At 37.0% G+C, this 20,219-nt stretch overlaps 1 protein-coding gene and 1 pseudogene across 4 annotated transcripts in view; one reads left to right on the plus strand and one right to left on the minus strand.

Moving 5' to 3' along the window:
- Positions 1–668: 668 nt before the first annotated feature.
- LOC145486342 (GATOR2 complex protein MIOS-like) overlaps positions 669–20,219 on the minus strand; it is a 39,620-nt gene continuing 20,069 nt past the window's right edge. The window contains exons 19-36 of one of the 4 annotated variants that reach the window (XM_081464980.1): positions 17,736–17,799; positions 15,898–15,921; positions 15,471–15,536; positions 14,897–14,972; positions 14,542–14,613; positions 13,759–13,877; positions 12,744–12,838; positions 11,393–11,464; positions 10,896–10,961; positions 10,308–10,380; positions 9,576–9,622; positions 8,654–8,754; positions 7,256–7,297; positions 6,513–6,628; positions 5,741–5,793; positions 5,434–5,536; positions 4,428–4,545; positions 669–3,399 (exon numbers count right to left, since the gene is read on the minus strand). In XM_081464980.1, coding sequence (XP_081321106.1) covers positions 3,297–3,399; positions 4,428–4,545; positions 5,434–5,536; positions 5,741–5,793; positions 6,513–6,628; positions 7,256–7,297; positions 8,654–8,754; positions 9,576–9,622; positions 10,308–10,380; positions 10,896–10,961; positions 11,393–11,464; positions 12,744–12,838; positions 13,759–13,877; positions 14,542–14,613; positions 14,897–14,972; positions 15,471–15,536; positions 15,898–15,921; positions 17,736–17,799 — 1,410 coding nt within the window. In that variant the 3' untranslated portion in view covers positions 669–3,296. Of the gene's footprint in view, positions 3,400–4,427; positions 4,549–5,411; positions 5,537–5,740; positions 5,794–6,512; positions 6,629–7,255; positions 7,298–8,653; positions 8,755–9,575; positions 9,623–10,307; positions 10,381–10,895; positions 10,962–11,392; positions 11,465–12,743; positions 12,839–13,758; positions 13,878–14,541; positions 14,614–14,896; positions 14,973–15,470; positions 15,537–15,897; positions 15,922–17,735; positions 17,800–20,219 lie in introns of those variants that run through there. The other 3 variants (XM_081464979.1, XM_081464983.1, XM_081464981.1) reach the window with 3 other exon arrangements.
- On the plus strand, positions 17,806–19,964 carry LOC145486398 (uncharacterized; annotated as a pseudogene).

Genomic DNA, 20,219 nt, shown 5'->3' on the forward strand with positions numbered 1-20,219 from the left:
CGAGAACCACTTCAACTGTTTACAGAAAATCATGCGATCTTTTACGTAGGTTTTTACAGTACTGTGTCAAGTATTTTATTTGAAACACCATATTATAAACAAGGCTAATACACAGTTGGAAAACATTTGCTGTCCATCTATTTTAACAAGCCTATAGAAACTGTTTTTTAAATTGTTAAAGGCTCCACTATTGCTGTCATACTTGCACAGACAAGGTGGAAAATTTTTAAGTATCAAAAGTGACAGCTTTTTCAATTTAATGAGAACCTGCTCAACTCAGGTAAATTGATTTTGTTTCATGATCAGATAGGAGATCAGTTAACATCAGACAGCAACTGTTGAAAACATTTGATTCACTAATTGATGTTTCCAGTCTGGGTAATAGAATAATTATGTACAAGTCCAAATATGTTTTCCAAAGTGGATTTTGTCAGCTCTGTGTTTACAGGTCAAATTTAAGAAATATGTGTTAATCAGCAAAAACAGTTTTTCACAACTTATTTGTTCAACATTTCTTTTATTTTCGGCAATTATAATATTAAGGATAACATTAGTTGACTTGGATCAAGATTTCAAGTGTCATAAGAGTTATGGTTCCTCTAAAATTTAAACTGACTGATCTAATTACGCCTTAAGTATGGTTCACCCTTGTGAGATAAGCACAAGGGAAAGTGTAAGCATATGCACAAGAAGAAGAAACATTTTCCTTTTTCTTGTGCTTATGTTTGTTTATTTCACAAGTGGGAACTGGTGGAAATAAGTACAAGCATAAGCATAAGAATTCAGCCGATCAAAATAACACTGCTCAGATCTCCTCTTGGCCAATAATCACTGCACACGATTCGAATATGTTGCTCATGTGAATATCCTTGTGCTTATATCACAAGATTGAACCAGGCTTTACCTTCTGCTTAAGTTAATGTATTTTCCTCAGAAGGGTCATTAAAGGAATTCAGGACAAAGCAACTCTTTCTAGCAAGCTGCTTGAAGTAAGAGGATGTCTATTGTGAGTATTCCAAAAAACAAAACAATGTATAAAAGGTTGCTGATTATACCAAGCATGTAAGAAATTTCAAACGAACACCAAGACAATCCTTGTTTTTCTGTGTACCATGTTATAATAGAACCTCATCTTATGACCACAAATATTAACCACACACTTTTGCATAAATGGTGCTATTGATAATTTTAGGATTTTTGGGCAAATCTGTTTTTCATGAGCATGAATGATGTTTGTGGAAACAAATTTTATTTTGAATACAAAGACAAAATCTTCTAAAATCACAAAAGAGGAAACTGATAAAATTGCTAGTCAAAATGGCCGACTTGTTCAGCTTAAATAATGACCAATGGTTTCAACTATCCAGTATTGCTTGATTTTTGAATCTAAGAATTAAAACTTTGCCTGAATAATGCAATCATTCAACTGAACCGTCTGTTCAAATATCAAATATTTGGATTCATGAGAGAGTATCATACTCTGTCCTTACGTGAGAGGTTACATATCAAAACAAGAAAACAAATTGTTGATAGAAATACAGGTTTCGTTTCTAGGACAGACTTGCTGACCGGTTGAGCTGCAAAAGGAAAGCTTGGAACTGCAAAAATATCCAAAGCCTGATAACCAAGAGCCTAGGAAGAGGAGAAATACCAAACCAGAAAAATTCTAGAACTGATTGCAATTGGCATGTTTAACACACCAAAGTGCAGGATTTGCATTTGTCTGATTGGAGAAGGCACAAAAGAAGCTCTTGCATAATTTTCAGATATGCAAATTTTAATCAAATTTATGTTGTAGAAACAAACTGCAATTAGTACTTTTTAACCAAAATTACAACTTTTGCTTTGTTTACTAGATGTTCTTTGATCTTTACCATGGGGATGGCAAGACATACATTTTCATTACTCCAACATTTGAACAAAGTGAAGAATGATCATCACAGTAAATTTCCCAATTTAAGCAATTGGAAAGAAGAAGCCTGAAAAAATCAGGGCTTCAACGGGATTCGAACCCGTGATCTCCGCGATACCGGTGCGATGCTCTACCAACTGAGCTATGAAGCCACACATTGGGAGTGAGGTCAATTAATTGAGTTCATATCTTCCCGTGAGGAGTGAAATGATGTGAAATATATATGAAATAATTCATATTTGAACTGCGGTTGTAGATGAAAGTGAAGAATGATCATCGTAGTAAATTTTAAGCAATCGGAAAGAAGAAGCCTGAAAAAATCAGGACTTCAACAGGATTCGATTAAATTGGAAAATTTACTGCAATGATCATTCTTCACTTTCATCTTGAACCACAGTTCAAATATGAATTATTTCATATATACTTCACATCATTTCACTCCTCTGCTCCCAATGTGTGGCTTCATAGCTCAGTTGGTAGAGCATCGCACTGGTATTGTGGAGGTCACGAGTTCAAATTCTGTTGAAACCCAGATTTTTTCAGGCTTCTTCTTTCCAATTGCTTAAATTGGAAAGTTTACTGCGATGATCATTCTTCACTTTCATCTACAACCGCAGTTCAAATATGAATTATTTCATATATACTTCACATCAAGATTTGAACAGTTGCTTATTCAATTAAAGTTTTGAATCTAATTCAAAATTAAGAGCAATATTGAATTAATAAAAGCAATGGTCATTATTTGAACAGAATTTCTGGCTAGCCTGATTTCATAGTAGCCAGAATAGCTAACTCCCAAAAGGATTCCGTTTGGCTGCTAATAGACCAAAAAAGTTCTTTTGCCAATAATTAACTTCAAAAAACCTTTTTGTGTATTTTTATGGTGTTGACTTTTCCTATAAAACAATAAATTATGTGTAAAAGACTTCACATTTGAAAATTAAGGCAGATAAGAATCATGGCTATGGCTGTGAACTAAAGTTGGTCACATTCAATGTTAGGGTGGAGAGTCTCCTGGAATCTGAGATTTCACAATATAATGTCAGGAAAAGACAGCATATATTGATAATGCAAACTATCTGCTGTCTTAATTTACCAACAGTTTTTAGTTCCCTGTTTGCTAAGAATAAATTATGACATTAAAAAGTGTTGTAGATTCTATTTTTAATCAGATTTATATTTTAAGTAAGTCACTAACTTGTGAAGATTAAAAAACACACTGACAGTTAAATGTAGAAATGTCATTTTTTTTTTCTTAAAAACAAACTTGTATTCAAGAACATCCTCTTAACAAATAAGCTTTAGGAATGCAAACAGTGTTTGTAACACAAAATCTTCAGTGATATTTACTATTGTTTCATTGTAATTTGTTAAAATACCTAGGTTATGTCGAGGAACTGATGTCATTATTTGGCATTGCCATAGCAACAGAATCTAAATTCATACAGTGACAGCCACATCCCGTCACAGGACATTCAGCGTGCTCCCTGAAAAGGAATTTAAGTTCAATTCAATCATCTTCCTCAAACTCCTCAATAGTTCCTCAAATTAACACAAAATCATAACAGCTATATTGGTTTGGACATATGATCTTAATTGGGAGGGATTACCGGTATTTACGATTTGATTTCACCACTCACTCCTTAATTTTAGATTAAGTTGCAAATATAAAAGAAGCACTCATGAACAGTCTCATCAGATTTCATAATATTGTGAATTTTCTTAAAAATACTCTGATGTTTGTTGCATTTTCAACTCTGTTCTTGGTGTTTGGAAATGTAAAGAAACACAGTCATTTTTGGTCAATATAACTTACAATTAACAGAGTTGACCGAAAACAAAAAAGCCATTCCAGAATCCTATCACGAACTTTTTCTCTGTTCAAATTTAAAGCATCAAACCTGGTTAAATGACCAATCTCAACATGATCTTTCATGTGGAGGAGTCAGTTTATTGAATGACTAAAATTTGAAACTTGCCCCAGTTCCCCACATAACTCCAAAATGGCTAATAAGGGTAAAAAACAGTTTTGTTCCAAATAACAAGCTGGTGTTTGTGCTAAATTGTTTCAGTGATAATTCTTTGCCTGTTTTGAATTCCGGGCATTTCCTTTTTCCCTTCAGCTATTTTAGGATTTCCTATTTCCCTTGTGCTGCCATGTTTAGTTTTGCAAAGCTTGATGGGAAATTATGACCAATTCATGGCTGGACGTTGGAGCATTGGGGTAAATCTAGGGATATAAAAGAGAATATGTTCAAATCCAATGAGAAATTGTCTTCTGTAGACTCCATATTGAGATCTCTGACCATGCAATGACATCATAAATTACCATAAAAGAAACATGGCAACGCCCAAGTGATTTAAACTGAAAACCGAACTCTTCTATTCAACCCCTTACAAACTAAGATATCAACATAAAACCTCAGTTAAAGATGAACTATTCATGGTATTGTTTGGAAGTTGAACTGCTTTTTACCCATGATTCCCTTTAAGGTGTTTAACTATGAACACTTACTTAAACCAGTCCACAACATGATTGGAATGTCCTCCATGTCGACATGATTGACACCACGTGAACCAGTTGTTAAAAGGATTCACACTCCGTACATTTGCTGGCTTTTCTGTGCTAGGATCTGCTAAATATACATTCATTAGCAACAGTTAGGAAATTGAGTGATTTCATCATTTCCCTACTTATACTTAACAATGTCTAAGTTAGATCTACCATTAATGGCTGATTTGTAAACCATGGTGGGTCACACAAACTTTAGACATTCACCTTTTTCAAGGACTATTCAACGGCCTTATGCACCCAAGGGTACTTTAGAGGATTGAGATTGAGTTATTCATGGGCAATAACGTAATATTAACGGTCCGTTGTTTGTCCGGACCACATATAAAAAGCTTGTCAAGATGGAGGGAGGGGGTGTACACAAATTACAAAATACTCAAAACTGTATGGAAGGTTGCATCAAATATTCAAGACATGGATGTTTCAATAAAATTCAAGGAGAATTTCCAGGACTTTTGAAAGAGAAAACCTGTTTTATTATTATTTTTTTTTAGTGAAAGGCTTTGCAAGTCATGTGAAAACCATGTAAACTACTATTACATCTGTAGGTGGATAGTTAAATTGAATTGTTCCAACCTGGATGAGCTTCAGCTAATTTAGACCACAGTTTCGGCAAAGTGCAACAAGTTTGATTATTAACAGAAGTTTAAACGCTACTTACTGCGACTTTCAATAACATGCGAACTCTAAAATTTAAAGCTCAACCGAGAAATACGTTTTTTGACTACTGCTGCGTGCGAGGTAATCAAATCGTTGAGCACAGTTCAGACGATGAAACAGTGTTCGGCAGTAGTTGGAAGCTGGCAGGAGCTGCCGAACATTTGATTAATGGTAGCGAAAAACGCATTTGTCGGTTGAGCTTTGAATTTTAGAGTCCACATGTTATTGAAAGGCGCAGTAAACATATGTCAAACAATAGGTCCTTACGGTTGAAACTGATGCAAGTCACCTTGATTTGATTGCTTCTGTGAAAGTGATGAAGGTGTTCCCATGTGAATCAGACAGAGTGCACACCTAGGAAGAGGTTTACGGCAGCCAGGACAAGCCATAATCTACAACAAAGCATAGCACATTGACTGTGAGAGTGGCATCATTGTCAATGACTTTCTCACAAGACAAAGATAAATGATAACTGTAATAAAGTAATGATAAAAGTGGTGTGTTTGTCATCAAACACAAATTAAAACACAAATTTTTTGGTAGATAATCCATGTTATCAGTAACTCTTTGACAACAATCAAGGCCTACTTTTTTACCTTTGTTCTGTTTGATGGGTTGCAGTATTGTGCAAGTTTTCTTGGTCTTGTACCTGATTAAAAGCAAAGTACCATCAAATAGTTCCAGCACCATATCAAAATCCCTTGAAAGGTTACATTTTAATATTACAGCTAATAACGTACTGCCAAAGTATGCACGTGAAACAGTGCTTTATTGTTTTATTTTATTTTTTAAAAATTTATTTGTAAAAGATTAATATTTTACAACATAACATCATGCAACACCATTTTAAATGCAACCTATGTTGCTACAGATTATTTCCCAGAGTTCCCCCAGAGAGCCCCAGTTCCAAGGAGTTGAAAGTTCTTTTTACTTTTCAGGGGTCCTTTGCCTATCACTAAAATTTTTGGAACTTTTTTCCTGCATCCCAATTTGTGACCAAAATCAAGACCCTATTTAGGGGTGGTGAATGGTCCTTCAAAAACTCTGGGTCTCGTAAAATTTTAGTCGAATTTCATGGGTCTCGCAGAAAAATGTCAAAAAGTCTTGGGCTATCTCTGACCAAAATGGCTGAAAAACCATACCATACCTTTCCAAACCCCACCTCAGCACCATAACTTGCACATTTCAACAACTAGTTAAAATTTGGGCAGACAGTCTTGGTTTCTCTACATGTCCATACATTGGAATGATGGCACAAATTCTTGATAAAGTCCTCAAGTTCACAAGAGGAATATTCTGGCATAAGATATATCTGATGTTGAAGATGTAAACAGATTGAGATACACATTCAGATAAATCAACACTCACCTGTTGATAGCATGTTAGTGAGGATAGAATTTCCACAAAAGTTACAAGATACAAACACCTGTTGAGGAGGTTTTTGGGATGGATCCTTTTGGTTATAATGGATATCAAACAATGACCTGAAAAATACAGGTTATGATTTACTTATCAAAAAACACCAAAGAAACCAAATTTTCCCTTATGTTAAAACACATATTACATGTTATTCCTTTCTCCTTTTTCCTTGTTTTCTTTTTATTCACCTGCTGCCAATATAGCACTTAAACTGTAAGGGGAGCAAATGAAAACCAACTGGTAAATTTAGCTTGGCAGTTCAAACTTTAATTTCAATATAGATAGACTCAATTTTATGTGGCATAACAAGATGTAAAATTATGTAATCTTTCTATCGAGCTACAGGGACACTCATGAAAGTTTGGGAGGCTCTCAAATGCTGTGGAAACACTGGGCTACAGCTTGTGTTCCCATTGTATTTCTCATTCTCCCAAACTTCAAATACTAACCCATATTTGGTAGAGTCAATCTGGAAACAAATTATATTGAAGCAACAATGTTGAGGAGAAATAAAACTACCAAATGAATACCACAGGTTTACTAGCAGTCACAGTTGACTAGTTACAGTAACTGGTTAACAAAATGTAGCAGTCAGAACAGAACTTGCTAATTCATACTACGGCGAGTTTAGTCCTATAGCAGGAAGAAAATGTCAACTGCTCATTCAATATTCTTGCCTAAATGGAAAATACCTTTGATGCCAAAGTCTCCACATGTCCAGCAAATTTCTATAACTAAAATTAATATTTTGATATTACGATGAGACATTGATTCTTAGCTCCTAGAATAGTGCATTACAGTTGAAACCTGCTATTTTAAACTGTCACTGGGGAAACAAAAAATAGTTTTAAATAGCCAATAGTAAATGATTGACTGACGAGGGCAAATCAAGAGGAAATGATTTTGAGTTCGAAATAAGGGGGAATTCGAAATTACTGGAAAATTCTAATTATTAGCAAGGTCCAACTGTACTTTCTACATGTATGTTTCTTTTAGAAGTCTTTCCTGTAGCTTCTACTATTCCAATACCTAGCTTCTGAGTTTGTTCAAAAGACAAGTAAACATAGAATTTTGGCAAAGTTCTTCCGGCAAAGTCATACAATACAGTGGAACCTCGATTTAACGAAGTCGCTGGGGACTGGCCAAATTAGTTCGTTACATCGAGGGTTCGTTATATCGAAAACCTCGATATAATGAATTTGAGGGGAAAGGACCAAAATGATCGTTTTATCGAGGTCATAGTTAACTTCTGTCACGTAATTCAATGCAATTTTCGTCACCCAGAAGTGCCGCGTTTTGAGTGGCTTTCAGTATCAATTATTTTCACTTTTGAGCAGACGTGCAGCTTTTGTTTACAAAAGAACGACACTTTCAGAGTAGCGATTTAAAAATGTTGCAACATAGAGGATATACAGAAAATTGTCTATGTAAACAAGGAAACATTGTAATTCGTTATATCGAGGTAGATTGTACGTTTGGGCTTCCGGATTATGTTCGTTATATCAAAGAATTCGTTATATCGAGGTTCATTATGTTGAGGTTCTATTCCATACATTTTATTGTAACTTTGGCCGGGACATAGAATATCGTTCGTTATATCGAGGATTTCGTTAAACAGAGGTTCGTTAAATCGAGGTTCCACTGTACAAGAAAAAACAAAGAATAAGGAAACAAAACCACTGTCATATTTCACCAAGGTAACTCATATGACTTCATTCACATACAGTACCTGACATTATTGTGTGGTTCCAGGAAATATCCATACCCACCCCAAGGAGGGTCATTGGAAATTCCAAGGGGAAGGAGTGGCTCAAAAACCAAAGTTTTAAAAGAAAGTATTAACTGAAACTGGAATTTGCAGAGGGACGGGGGGAGGGGATCTCAAATAAAAAAAACCCTTGTGGATGGAATATGGATATTTTTTTCTGGAACAACATATTGCTTCACTACCAATAACTGTCGAATCCTTAGAGTCAGGGGGGGAGGGGTCATGGCATTCAGGTGGAATTGTACCTTTAAAACAAGATTGAGTGACTTTACAACATTACTTTTTCAGATTGATCAGTTATTTTGGAGGAAACTAGTCTTACTTTTCTATCCAAGATAAAACTCTTGCATCTTTTGAAACTTCACTGGAGATGTGAGGAACACAGTTGACTATGACTAAACTGGCTGTCTGAACATCGGTTGTCTGTAAATAAAACACGTGCTGTATGTATGGGTTATCCAACACGCATGAGCTCAAGATGGCTGGATATCGGCCAAGTTCTTTTCTGTTTGTTGATGGACCAAGACACAGTTGAGGTTCATAACCATGCAAAAATGTGCAAGGCCAATATCCAGCCATCTTGAGCGAACAAGTCTGGTCAATAAAGGATCTATTGCACGGCACAAAGAACCAACTCATTTTGTGGGACACAGTCCTAAGTGGGCAAGATAGTCCCATCTTGTGGTTGAATGGACACTTGAATAAATGGCGGTGTTATTTGAATAGCAGTAATTCTACATCCCAAGCCTCACATTCATGTGAAAAATCATCTGTCTGGAAACACAAACATGAGGCTTAGGCTGTATAAAGTATTGTTATTAATATTTAGGTGCCATTTATGAAAAGTGTCTATTGGCAGCTTGACTCTGAACAACAGTTGCTCAGAGTGAAGCTTCCAGTAGGCACTTTAAAATATCAAAATCCAGGAGATCACTGATTTTACCATCTTGACCCTTGAAAGTAGTTACTACTTTCAAGGGTCAAGGGTCCTGGATTTTGATTTTTTTTAAAGTTGGCATCTCTGTTGAAGTAATGTAAATTTAAGGTACTTAATTGCCACAAACGCTGATCTCTATATAAAGTTAAGTAGTATGTGCAGGATATTTATTACCTCAATGAAAGTAAACTATGATTTTCTTGTATAAGGGAGCAATTAGCATTAATTTCATTATTGCTCTACTCATAGTGCACTGCCTAGATAGAAAATTATTAAAAGAGATAAGAAACGAAATGAATATGTTTACCTTATTTACATACTTCTCAAGCAAGTTAATTCCATCAGATGAAATTCCTAGTAAAAAAGTAAAGACGGAAATAATTTAATTAAAACAACTGCCATTGAAAGAACTGTAAAAAATAAGCAAGGAATAGTCTCACTGGACTTCATGGGTAGTGTTAGTGGTTCTGATAGTCTTTGTGGATATTATTAACAAATCAACTGTGGTTTAGCATTGTCTGTACTCTCAGCAACAACGATATGCGTCATCACAATGGTCAAACACAATACCAGCGTCAAAGACAATATCAACACACAATATCAATGTCAAAGAAAATGTTTTCTTCAGAGCGTGACCAAGGGCACGACACACTGATGCAAGCAGTGTTGTCTGGACTCTTATTGACAATGGCAAATTAGCCAATCAGATTGCGAAATTAGTAGCGATTGTGGTAAAATATATTTTCTCTCAGAACTGGTAATCTCTACATACTCTGTCACAAATCCTAGGCTTGTTTGACTGAAAGGCATTTGCCTTCACTTTTTTTCTACGTACATGTAATGTGAAGTCACTGATCTGTGCATACACCAAAAATTTAGAATTTTCTCCGAAAGTTCTATACAAAACTGGACTCTGCCTGAACTGTTACGTGAAAAGTCTATAATAACATTGTTGCCTGGGAATACCGCTTGTAAGCACCACAATTCTTTATGCCAAATGTTTTACAAATTGCGAACCACAAAGAAACGTGATCGTCACCTGTTAGGAGGATGCCATCTAAATCACCAGCATTACTCAACTTTGTGGACAAATTTTCAAGGAATTGAAGCAACTGAAATATTCAATAGCCAGTAAGAATAACTGTTAAATTTTCCAACAGAATGCAGATCCATTATCAAAATATGTTACTGAAAAAGGTCTAGCAGCAAGGACATACAGTAACAAGTAGATTGTCTCTTTTACAAATGAAGGAGGTAAAACACTTGCCAAAGAAATTCCAATAATTGTTCATTTATGGTCTTTATAACAGTAGCTTAAGAAAGTTGTTATTTGTTCAATGTTTTTTGGCACAGATACGCTTCAGCCTTAACTTGGAACATTACGACTGGAAATAAGATGGTTTCTGTGGTGTGCAACAATTTTTTTGATCAGCTCAAGTGTTTTTTTAAGTATCAACTAAGTATAGCTGTTTGACAGAAGTTGTGACATTTTAGTCGCAGTTCTATTCTCCAGCCCTGTGCCGGTCCAAGTTTTTGACTTCTACAATGCTATCCACTTATTTATCTGTTGCTGATATCTAGGTGATTGCATGAAGCCAGGCTATTGTTCATTACAAGCTTAACTTACCTTATTGTCAGGAAGGTATTTGCATGCAAAAGCTACTCTGTCCTCAATTTCCATTCCTTCCTCAGCCTTAATGAAAATATATGCTGTATTAAATAATTTGCAACCACCACTGACTTAAAACACGATAATGACACTGATTGTTGGGCAAATCTACTCAAAGGTAAGTGTCTTTCCAGCAAGTTCTTTGGCATGAATTTTGAAATTCAGACACTGAGGATTGCTCTTGCAACAGTTTAATTATGATTTCAGGTTTTCCTATAAGTATGTATATATTAGGTTTTTTTATCTCACCCTTTTTTTTATCCTTTAGTCTTGCAGTGATGGGTATATTCCTTTGCAGCCCCCCCCCCTCCCCTATGTATGCAGATGTATGCAGATGCTGATACTATATCCTTATTTGTGCAGAATGTGGTGCCCATAAGTTTTGATGTAATTGAATCATTATGGATGATATTATAAGAAAATAACTTACAGAAGACAGGCAGTAACTCACTCACCAAAATGCTCTCAAAGTGATCAGATTCTGTGGTTAGAAAAGCAAATGCTGATCTAAGGTAAGGGTTCTCCATCTACAATATAAATAGATCAACTTAAACTTACAGCTTAGACAAGATCATGAGACTGCTTCATGCTTATTTTTTAACACCTTTGATGTGCACATAAAAATTGGAGAACCTACATCAGGTGTTTTGAAACTACAGCTCCTCACAATGATAGTTGATCAACTATTGATGTTCATTTGGCAAAACCTGAGCTGTTTATCCGTAAACCAACCGTAAGCCTTTTGTCAGTTGAACCACAATTAGCAATTTCTCAGGTGACTGTTGGATGACAGATTTCTCTAGGAACTGTTCTTCACTTTTATCCTTCATTGGTCTACCATAGCCTTTAATCCTGGGTTCCAAAACGGACATAGCAAGAAGTGACTACAAAGATTTTTATTCCCACTAGTACTCACCCAGATTTAAAGTCAGGCCACCCTAGTGGTTAATGATGCAGCATGCACTGTTGAGTTTTGAATGCATGTGTGAGCTTGGTAAGCTTGGAAGAAGGGTGAGAGTTGCTTTAGGCAATAACCAAGACTTTTTAGAATCTTTGGTGCTATCACACCTCCCAAGCATGTGAATACATGCGTGATGTTGGTAAGCATGGAAGAAGGGTGAGAGTTGCTTGAGGCGATAACCAAGAGTGATTCTAGACTGTTTAGTGCTATCACACCTCCAAAGTGTATCCATAACTCAGTAATACTTATGTGCCATTGTTTTAGAACAGTGTGTGTTCACCCTTCACTCCTACACAGTAACATATTAAGCAAAATGTGACTTGAGCATGTGCTAGTTATTGTCAGCATGCATCCACAAACAAAGACACCAAATTAACCAATCAGAGCATACATTTTACTTAAGTTATGGTTTTAACAGTTTGCAGTGGAAGGAGAAACTTGAATGGAATGATTCATACCGATGTGGTAAACATTAGACAACCAAACCACACAACCTAATGCTTGAAAAAGAGAATTAATTATGTCACACCTACTTAACATGTACCGGTATGTTACATTAATTTCTATGTGATAACCACTGACGTCACTGAATGGAATATGCAATAATTATGTACAATGCTGTCATGACCACATGCATTTCTTACAATACAAAACACATGTCTTCAACTTTCAGGTGTGTGTATATGCACATTGCATGCTCAGTTATCTGTGCAGCTTTCTGAAAAACTGCTATACCATTACTACTTTCAAGCAAAGTGATTTGGCAGCCTAAAAATTTTTAAAAATTAAATAAGCATTTTTTAGAGACATCCAGTAATCAGCTAATGTTGTAATGATTACCCCACCTGACCACACAATGACCTGCACATATCTCGCCAGAGAGTCTTCTTTTCTTCTGTATAACCTGACAGTGCCATGGCAACCACATTCAGTGTTGTACCTGATGAGACAAAATAAAGGATTAAATTGGTAAAAAAAACGTTATATTACATACAGCAGAATCCTGAATTTTTGAACCACCAAGGGGAATGGAAATTGGTTGGAAAGTCAGGAGACTTGACAACTTTAGAGTACATTCATCCTCAGAGACCCAGGAGCAGTCAGTGGGGGTGAGGGAAAGTCAAAACAACAGGAAAAACTTTGGAAAGAGAGAGTTGTGCCAAAGTTTTTCCATTGTTTGGACTTTCCCTCTCCCCTACTGATTGCCCCTGGGTGTCCAAGGATTGGGTAAATCTATATTATTAAGACTTTTTTGTCAAGGGAACGACATTGGTTCAAATAATTGGGAGGTTTGAAAAGTTGACAGCTGGAAAATCAGAATTCCACTGTATGAAAGGGTAGTGAAGCCTTTTAAGCCTAGCTGCGTCATAGGTCTTGGCGCTTAACAGCTCTGAATTCTTAAGAATAAAACAGCTAAGAGAACAGTTACTCAGGGATACACAGGATGCAAGCCTAGTCCATCACAGGTTTCTCCCTAGCATTCTGTCAGGCTTCCCAAACTTTTTGCTGGTACCTGATTATACATACTCCTTGGTGGGCAAAGGAACTTTGATGTGTAGTGTCATGCAGAAGAACACAACATAGTGACCTTGAACTGCTAAATTTGGAGTATGTTGCATCCTTCAAAAAAGGGACCTTTGTAAAACCTCAAATTCAACAAGACTAGAATGGGAAGGAATAGAAAAGAACAAGCTGAAGTCTCTTGGTTTGGTATGTAACATTTGACTGGTTTTAACAAACTTAATGTGTGTTGTGGTTTGTAACTAAAGAGACCCAGTCATGCTGAAATTCTGTCTAAACAAAGGCAGTCTCCCTGAAGCATGAAAGATTACCAACTGCAGAAGTAAACCAACACCTCACCTTTACCTCCCGTATTTTTATTTGCTTTTTGTGAGCTCAGTATTTCAATAGCTTCTCGGATCTTGTTGTTGAAAAGTGCCACCGCTGCAGCTCTCTCATGCTGTTCAGCTGCCTGCAGCCTGTTTAAAACAAACACACCACAAAAACAAAAGATCAGTATGTTCTCAATTAATTTTGAAAACCACATTGGCAATAATGACATTACATTGCTACAGACTACATGCATTTCTTGAAACACAAAAAGCATGTCTTAATCTTTATTTTAATTTTAATTTATGAAAGCTGCGTATTTTTCTTACATTGGTGATACATACAGTCAATATTGTCTGGCTGTCCATTTTCTTACATCTAAATACTGGCAACTGTTTGCTTAACTATGTCTTAAAGGAACTATGCCACAGTTTGTGCATCTTGAAAAGTTTAGCATAAAATTGTTAAGTTTGTCGTTTGTAATCCATGTCAATCGTCTCCATCCTTAAACATCCTTGTTTCTTTATGGTTTATTATTATCTCTATAGTATTTTTCTATCTTAGTAAACTATTGTTTGCAGGTTTTCTTCAATTTAAAGGTAATTTAGAATGTGGCTAAATTAAGTCAAAATACCATGACCATGCTCCTTTAACACTGTATGAAGAATCTAAACATGGTTTGGTTATGAAAAACAGTGATTATATAGAAGGACTTAAATTTTTACAAGCACTTCACAGTGAAACCAAACTCTGCTTTTAGTGAGCTTCATGTGATATATTTTATTACTGTGTGTTTTCCTTGTCTGAACTTACTCATTGAGATATTCTGTCAGAGGGACACCAGTACTTTTAAAATCCCATCCACAGAGAGAAAGAGCCAGCCTTCTACAATTGCAAGAAGTAACAACAATCTTTATCAATTCTATTTGTCAATGACACAAGCTACTTAGAATTTGTTTTTGAAAGTCTGGGACTAACTACAAATTAGCTGCAAGAGGCTTGCCTGCAGTCAAATGCTTCAGGAGGCTTACATGCTGATGCACTTTATATCAGAACACTTACTACCGGTAGGCCAGTAACAGTGTCACACTAACTACACTGTATATTCCCCCAAACAAGTTTGACAGGACACTTAAAAAACGTTTTTGTAAGCTAGTTTAAATCTTACCTCTCATCACTAAAATACACCGGGGCTACAAGACGCTGTTCTTGATACAGGTCAGCTTTGCTTCGAGCACAAACAGCTGTCAAACAATAACAAAAAAGTAAAAATACATACTCTCATGACAATTCGTAATTGGAAGTTAAGCAGGATAATAGTTACATAATAATAATTTAACTAATCTTCCATAATGAAAACATTTTTTATGTGGCTAAATTCTATTACAAAGTGAACCTTACCCCTTAAGGAATATGTGTCCTGTGGTGTGGCCCATCAGGGTTTTCAATTTGCAGATCCATTATTGCTTATTGCTTCAATCAATCAATCGATCGATCGATCGCTATTGTGTACAGTAGTTGCAGATTCATATCCCCTTCCCTCCCTCTTTGGTTTGGTTGGTTCTTAAGAAAATAACTAACTGCTAAAGAGGACTTATTTTCCAGTGTGCCGCTGCTGGTCGGCTGCCACTTGCAGTGGTTGTAGATACCTCTTCTCAGTGTATTGCATCAGGCATGCTCATTGATTAGCATGCAATGGGTTTAATCAACCTGCACACAACTGGTACTAAGGGCATACATACCTCCAGCACTGTTTTCTCCTCCCAGAATAGACTTGATGCCATCATATTTAAGGCTTTTAGATTTATCTGGAAAACAACAACAACAACAACAACAAAGCAAATCAGGTAACCAGTCAGCAACATAAAAAGGGAAAAACAAGTTTGGACTATGATTGCGATGCATGAACTGAACTGTATGTTTCTATTGCAGAGAAACATAGAAATGCTTCTTAAGAGTAAGCGTTTAAGGCAAAACAAAGGGTATCGTGCATTTTTTCAAAGAAGTCCTTTTTGGGAGATTGTGAAACAGGCTTTTAAACACATTTCTTATTCCCCGCGATAACCACCCCATAAATGTTTTTTGTAATTTACTTTCAAACACCAATGTGCAAGAATACTTTTGAATCAAAAACAATCAATACTAATAGAAACAAAGTACTAAACATACCTTGTTCCCTCAGGAACTTTACACCTGAACAACTGTTAAGGCTTGATGATGTAAGTTTTTTTTAGAACTAAATTGTCAGGTAAAATAACCAAAATTGTGGGCATTACTGCCTTTGTCAGGATTAAAGAAACTGGCACAGTTCAGTTCGTTATTTGCAGTCGTACATACAAACTACTTGCAGATGTCATAATGTGTGTGCACATGCATGCAGGTCGATTGGAAAATCAAATTGTGGCAAGAGTTGAAGAGGTTCTGCTTCTCCGTATGCTCTCACAAGACTCTCAGTTTACCACTGTCACCACTGCCATTGAAAAAGTAACTGGATTTGAAAACTTTTTTGCCCAATTCCTTCCTTAGGGAGTACGTAAATTCTTTCCATCATTTCTACTATACTATCCTATCCTATAAGCCCTTACTTTGAAATGTTCCTCCCTCTGGGTTTTCTCCACCATTTTGTCAGGTTTCCCTAACAGTTTGGTACCAGTAGCGAGGCACTGTGACAGAAACAATGCCAAACTGACAATCGTCAGTGGGCATGCAGATCCAGAGACAAATATACCCTTCAACCACTAAGCCAGTACAATCCTACTAATTTATCTTGGCAGGGTCCGAAATTAACTTTTTTCGGCAGCAGGCGCCAACTGGCGACTGAAATTTCTTTTTCAATCGCCAAATGGAAAAATGTGGTCGCCAAAAAGTGTCAATAAAATTTTTCCTTTGCAGCGAAACACAAACCAAAATTTTGGGTTGCCACGGGCTTGCTGGCAAAATATTTGCAATCGATGTAATCAGGAATCAAACCAGTGCTGAAATCATCTTTTGACCACTTTGACAGATCCACATTTCCACCTTTTGACGCCCAGAGAATATCTAAATCTTCATCTAATTTCTTCGCAGATGTTCCGTCTCCACCTTGTAATAAATTACGGAAAGATTTCAGAACATCTTTGGACACCACATTGCCTGGATAAATATTCATGGTGAAAGAACGCATGTGGCGTCTTGCACCCGCAATATGTATGTTATGGGAAACCGCTGAAAAAACATGGCAGCGAAGCTTTGCACTGATCGTCGCTGTGAGACGTTGTGGTAGATTTATAATAACAGGAAAATCGGTTTATACTTCAAAAGCAGCGGAAAGGTAAAAAGGAAGTGACCAATTGGCGGGTGGCTTTGAATTTTATTTTAATCGATTTGGCTGAAAATCAAAGTTATTGTTTGTGTAATTACCGTGGCATGAAATAGTTAATCACCCACTGGCGACCAGTTGTGAAATTCTGGTCGCCAGTGCAAAATTTTTAGTCGCATTGGCGACCAGGAAAGCGCAATTTCGTACCCTGCTTGGGTAACAGTAACTTGAACTCCTCCCTGACTCAAACAAAAGCCAACTTCCCTAGGATTTGATCCTATTTTTTCAGCCATTTACTATCACTTTACTTGAACTCACGACCTCACGACCTCAAAAAAGTAATGTACCCTGATGTCTCAATTCTGTTCTAAAAACATTTCCCAGTGGTTAGTTAAAAAACAGTAACAATATTGACCAACAGTTGAAAAACACTTTTAGCATGTTTTTAGAATTCAAGTTAAAATGAAAAATAAACAAGTGAGAAGGTCTGAAAACATGCATGCAAGATTGAACATGACTCTTGCCCTGCTAGGTTGAACCCCAGTATTTTTTTGGTTTTTGTTTCCTACGCAGTTCAAGTTAACTATATATTCAGATGATATGATTCTAAGCAAGTTCAAAGTGTAATTGGAAGTTAACAGTGTCCTCAGTCAGCACACGTCAGACTGCACCATGTTTGATTTCTTTCTATTTTTTTTGAAAAAGATACGGCAAATCCATGACCACAACTTAACAAGCTTGGGATCAGCTGTTATTCTTGCTATGTCTTCTTCCTGTAAATTGATATATATAGATTTAGCCAAGATTTAGATAAGTAAGGGAGGGAGCTCGTCATGCAACTACATGTATAATTTTGGAGTAAAAACTTGTGTGATGGGGCCAACAAAGTATGTCTGCATGTATGGCGCGTTTTCAGGGTCAAAATTAAAAGCTAACTTTTCCACCTTTTCGTACCTGCTAAGTAAAATGTCTGTCATTTCCTGTCTTTGAAATTAGACATTACGCATCTCTTTTGACCTCCGAAAGAATACATTCTGTGTTTCCTGAATACTAAAATGATAACATCCAGCATATTTTGACCTTTGAACAAAATTCTCTGCGTTTCCTGACTTCTCTCGAATTTTAAGTCCGGCATGTTCTGACTTTCAATGTAATTAGTTACCAAATGTCATAATACTTAGTTTAAACATCTCAACTTAACATCCCATACTGACACCTGACAAGCAATTTAGTTCATAATGAAATCTCGCTGCTGAGCTGACATTTTGATTTGCAAAATTTGCAAATGCGCGTTTTCTGACTTCCCGATTCTACCAGGTGTCTTTTCCGCACAAGCCTGGATCCCATAATGCCAACCTAGTGCCAGGACCTTTGGGGGTTTTCCCGGGGATTTATAAATGGCGTCGACGGCACAAGAGCAATTCTTGAGCAGTCTTCGCCACACATTATTCGACCTTGCAAGGAGACTTCAACAGGACACAGTTAGTAAAGATGTGGCTGATTATGCTCTATTCCGATTGGAATAAATTTCTCGCCATTTGGTTCGACTCGCTGACAACATGCAGGTGTTTGATACAGTTCGACCCTCACTCGCCACTGTGACGCAAATGTTGTCGGAGGCAGGGCGGAATTAGTATCATTCCTCCCCAGCAGTAACAGACCAGCCCAGAACAGTTGGGCGTACTAGGTTCGAGATTCCACGGGAGCAGCCGCAATATCTTGCAGATTATGAAATCAACTTACCTGACATGTCCAGAGCCCTTGGCGTGAGTGAGAGTACCATAAAAAGATGTATGCGAGAGTATAATATCTCCATTACCGACAAGAGGAGAGCCATTAGTGATAATGACCTTGATAACATTGTAAGATCCTTTCATAGAGATTTTCCAAAAGCGGGATATCGGAGGGTCCAATCGCAGCTAGTGTTGCGCAATATAAATGTGCCCCAGCTGAGAGTCAGAGAATGCTTGCAAAGAACGGATCCGGAGGGAGTTGCAATGAGATGGCTATTCCTTACACCAAGAGCTGTGTACTGTGTTAGTGGGCCACTTGCACTATGGCACATAGACGGGAATCATAAATTGATCAGGTGAACCTTATTCGTAATTGATTATACATAAAATTTATTCAGATTTATTGCGCCTAGTTTTCTAATACAGGTGGTTGTTGGTTAGTCTCCTTTCCAGCCGTTTTTTTTTTGGGGGGGGGGGGGGGGAAATGTCATGCAACGCTCTCTCCAAAGAAGCATTGTGTGACACCCAAAAAATGGACAGTAATAGTAAGGACAGAATCCATGAAAGGACAGCAAAGTATGGACTCATGTATTTTTCAATTTCAGATGGAAGATTGTAGTGCACGGTGGAGTTGATGGATACTCAAGACTTCCTGTATATCTTAGGGCTGGAACAAAGAATACTGCAGCTACTGTTCTTGGCCTTTTCCAACAAGCAGTGGCAGAATATGGACTCCCATCAAGGAATGTTTAATAAACCCTTGTAAAATAAAGTGTACCGTAGCCTCCAGCAAAATCACTTTTCAGTCATCAAATTGTATTATCAGAAGCATATCACCTAGAAGCATTTAACTTCCCTTATCTGTTTTAAACTATGCTGCCGATGTTTCCCGACCAATGAAAATCACTCTTCCAATTTTTGCTCATATAAGGAAATTCTGCATAGCGCGCTCTTCGCGAACTCCTCGCATGAATCTCTTGCAAAACAAACCTGTTCAAAATGGCGTCTAAAGGGAAGAAGTTCTCAGGCATGATGATAAAGAAGATTTGCGTCAAGGGAAAAGCATTAAGAGAGGAGGTTGTACTTGATAATGTGAATTTTAGAGTCCTGGAAAAATCAATCTGAGTCCTGGAAAAGTCCTGGAAATTTTTTTCTGGAAAGGGTGCGATCCCTGTCTGAAGCTTTAAAATCTTCCCAGACCCGCCCCCCCCCCTCCCCCTGCTATGCTAGGTACCCTGCAGCAGGAATTAAACTCCTTGTAAGAATTTGGTTGCTAAATATAGCTGAACCTCCTTGAGTAACTTAAAAAGAGGCAATGTCAGCTTTTTTCAGGCTTTGTTTATTTCTATTTGAATGTGGGTGTTGTGATGACAGCATCTATAAGTGCCTGCTAGAATGCCTGAAATGAAATTCCTGAAGCCCTTAACATTCAATTTTTCATGTGGGAGTATACCCTCAGA

Source organism: Orbicella franksi, chromosome 5 (genome assembly GCF_964199315.1).
Source record: "Orbicella franksi chromosome 5, jaOrbFran1.1, whole genome shotgun sequence".
NCBI lineage: Eukaryota > Metazoa > Cnidaria > Anthozoa > Scleractinia > Merulinidae > Orbicella > Orbicella franksi.